The sequence below is a fragment of the Anneissia japonica genome, unplaced genomic scaffold, assembly GCF_011630105.1.
Source record: "Anneissia japonica isolate Jap-2015-1 unplaced genomic scaffold, ASM1163010v1 scaffold1165_len1893470_cov193, whole genome shotgun sequence".
In the NCBI taxonomy this organism is placed as follows: Eukaryota; Metazoa; Echinodermata; class Crinoidea; order Comatulida; family Comatulidae; genus Anneissia; species Anneissia japonica.
In genome coordinates this window covers 24507-26813 of record NW_022709613.1, presented here as the reverse complement: position 1 = coordinate 26813, position 2307 = coordinate 24507, and the positions used below count along the sequence as shown (strand labels likewise).

The following is a 2307-nucleotide window of genomic DNA, read 5'->3' as shown; positions in this document are numbered from 1 at the left end:
GTGTGTGTGTGTGTGTGTGTGTGTGTGTGCGTGCGTGCGTGCGTGCGTGCGTGCGTGCGTGCGTGCGTGCGTGCGTGCGTGCGTGCGTGTGTGTGTATATATATATTGTAGTTAGAATATTATTGAATTCCACATTGGAATTATTCATTCCAATGTGCATGATTTTATGTATTTTGATGTGTAGTGATGTTTTGTTTTGCTTTTGTATATACTCTCCATTTTTAGAGGGAATCTTGAATAAATTGAAATTGACTATTTGTCAAGTGTAGTTAGTGACCATAGTTACCATGATGTTGGAGGCGGCAGGGTTAATGTTGTTGATGATGATGAGGTTGGTGATAGTGGTAATGTTGATTACAATAATGATTATTACAACTGGTGTGTGTCTCTCCCCTTTTGTAACATACTGTAGGCCTATCCTCCTTATTTTTGTGATTTTGGGTCTGTCGGGTTCGTGGAACACAAACTCCCTTTTTGGCCTACAGATTATAATGATGATGGAGGTGGCAGCAGTGGTGGTGGTGCTGATGATAATGATAATGATGAGTACAATGAGGATGTTGAAAAGATGACTTCACAAGATTATTATAGGTATGCTAATATATTAATTTTGTTCACATTTTTTTTAAATTTAGGAAGTGGAATAAAGTAGAGACGTTGATGAACATAACAGAGGCAGTACACGATGTGGCATTTGCACCCAATTTAGGACGTTCATACCACACACTGGCTGTTGCCTCCAAAGATGTCAAAATCACAACATTGAAACCCTTAAGGTAGAATATTCTGTCAGAAAATATATATATATTTGTTGTATTTTTATTAATTGTTTAATTGGTATTTCAAATTTACATATTTTTTATGTCATTATTATATATCAATTAACCCATTGCAGATTATTAACAACATTAATATTTTTAATAATTATAATTTTATTTTAATTTTCAGATTAATGTTTTTATAATAATAATTTTTGTTTATCTATTATTTTTTCTTAATAGGTCGGAGCACACAGGTACTATGGCTGGAGCTACAAGGCTAGAGGTGTGTCAGTCTGGTGTTTTAGAGCACGAGAACAGACAGGTAAACACAAAACGTATTATTTAAACATTTCAGGCCCAAGTGTACTATTTATTTGTAAGCATGCAAATCCATGATGCTTGTCCACTTAATTAAATTATGTACTTTGCCAAAAATCTCATTTAACTCACCTAGGATAACCTGTCGATGGACTTCCCTGCTAAGCTCCTTGGATGTAGTCGCTAAGGTACCCCAAACGACAGTGTAAAAAACATATCCAAACGTTCAAACGTATGCATATGTGAAATAACCTGTATGCGAGACACGCATGTATTCCTGGCCTTGTTGTGATTGGTCATTTGTTAAGTTCGATTGACGCGCCGGAAAAGTCCGTTGCTCACCTACATTAGGCCTACAGAGGCATCTTTACTTTTATAACTGTCATTTCATTTACCTCCTCAACTTAAATTTTATTCATCAAAAAAGCCTCTATAAACTCCCCAGGAATGCTTCGTAGATGGCAGCCATTTTTTAGGCGTGTTTGTGAAAAACAATGGTAGATTTCGGAATAAACATGTAACATGCCTAAAATATTGTTGTGATGTCATGATGACATCACATCATGACCATATAGAGGCACACCATGACTGAATATGGGCATACAACAGTTTTTCGTCGAACACGCAATCAGATATTAGTTCATTTTGTCTGTATCTTTGTACCTTGTAGGTGTGGAGGATTAGTTGGAATATAACTGGAACTATTCTTGCTTCATCTAGTGATGATGGATTTGTTAGATTATGGAAAGGTAGGTTAAATTTGCACCATCTTTCACATGGAAAATATCTGTAAATTTGACTTAAACATCAAATAGCTCATTTTACATAGTATAATCAGCTTTGAACTTGGCACAGTATTTCATTTCATTCATTTCACCAGCAAACTTTAAAATACAGACAAAGGACAAGCAAATTTATGTAACAAATTTGTGTGATGTGACCATATATGGACATGATAAAAGCTTTTAGTCGAAGCAGCATTGTTTTCATTCATTGTGTAATGGAAATAATTTTTTTTCAGTTCTCTGGAGAAGGCACGATACCAAATGCGTGACCATCACATTACAATTGCTCATTCAAAAGAATAAAAAATAAATAAAATTAGTTTTTGATAAGTTGCATACATTTTACTTAAATCCTGAAAGTCGTAGGCAGAAATTTCAGAGCAGGCCTATATCTGTCTCTTATACACATCTGATTAGGGGGTTGGCGTTGAGCTAGAATCGGA

The 2307-nt window shown here is 35.3% G+C and overlaps 1 protein-coding gene across 1 annotated transcript in view; it reads left to right on the top strand.

Moving 5' to 3' along the window:
- The window catches only part of LOC117106876 (nucleoporin SEH1-like), a 16181-nt gene that overhangs the window by 10325 nt on the left and 3549 nt on the right, over nt 1-2307 (top strand). The window contains exons 8-10 of the mRNA XM_033248378.1: nt 636-776; nt 1002-1083; nt 1750-1828. Of these exons, the coding sequence (XP_033104269.1) occupies nt 636-776; nt 1002-1083; nt 1750-1828 (302 nt within the window). The remainder of the gene's footprint in view (nt 1-635; nt 777-1001; nt 1084-1749; nt 1829-2307) is intronic.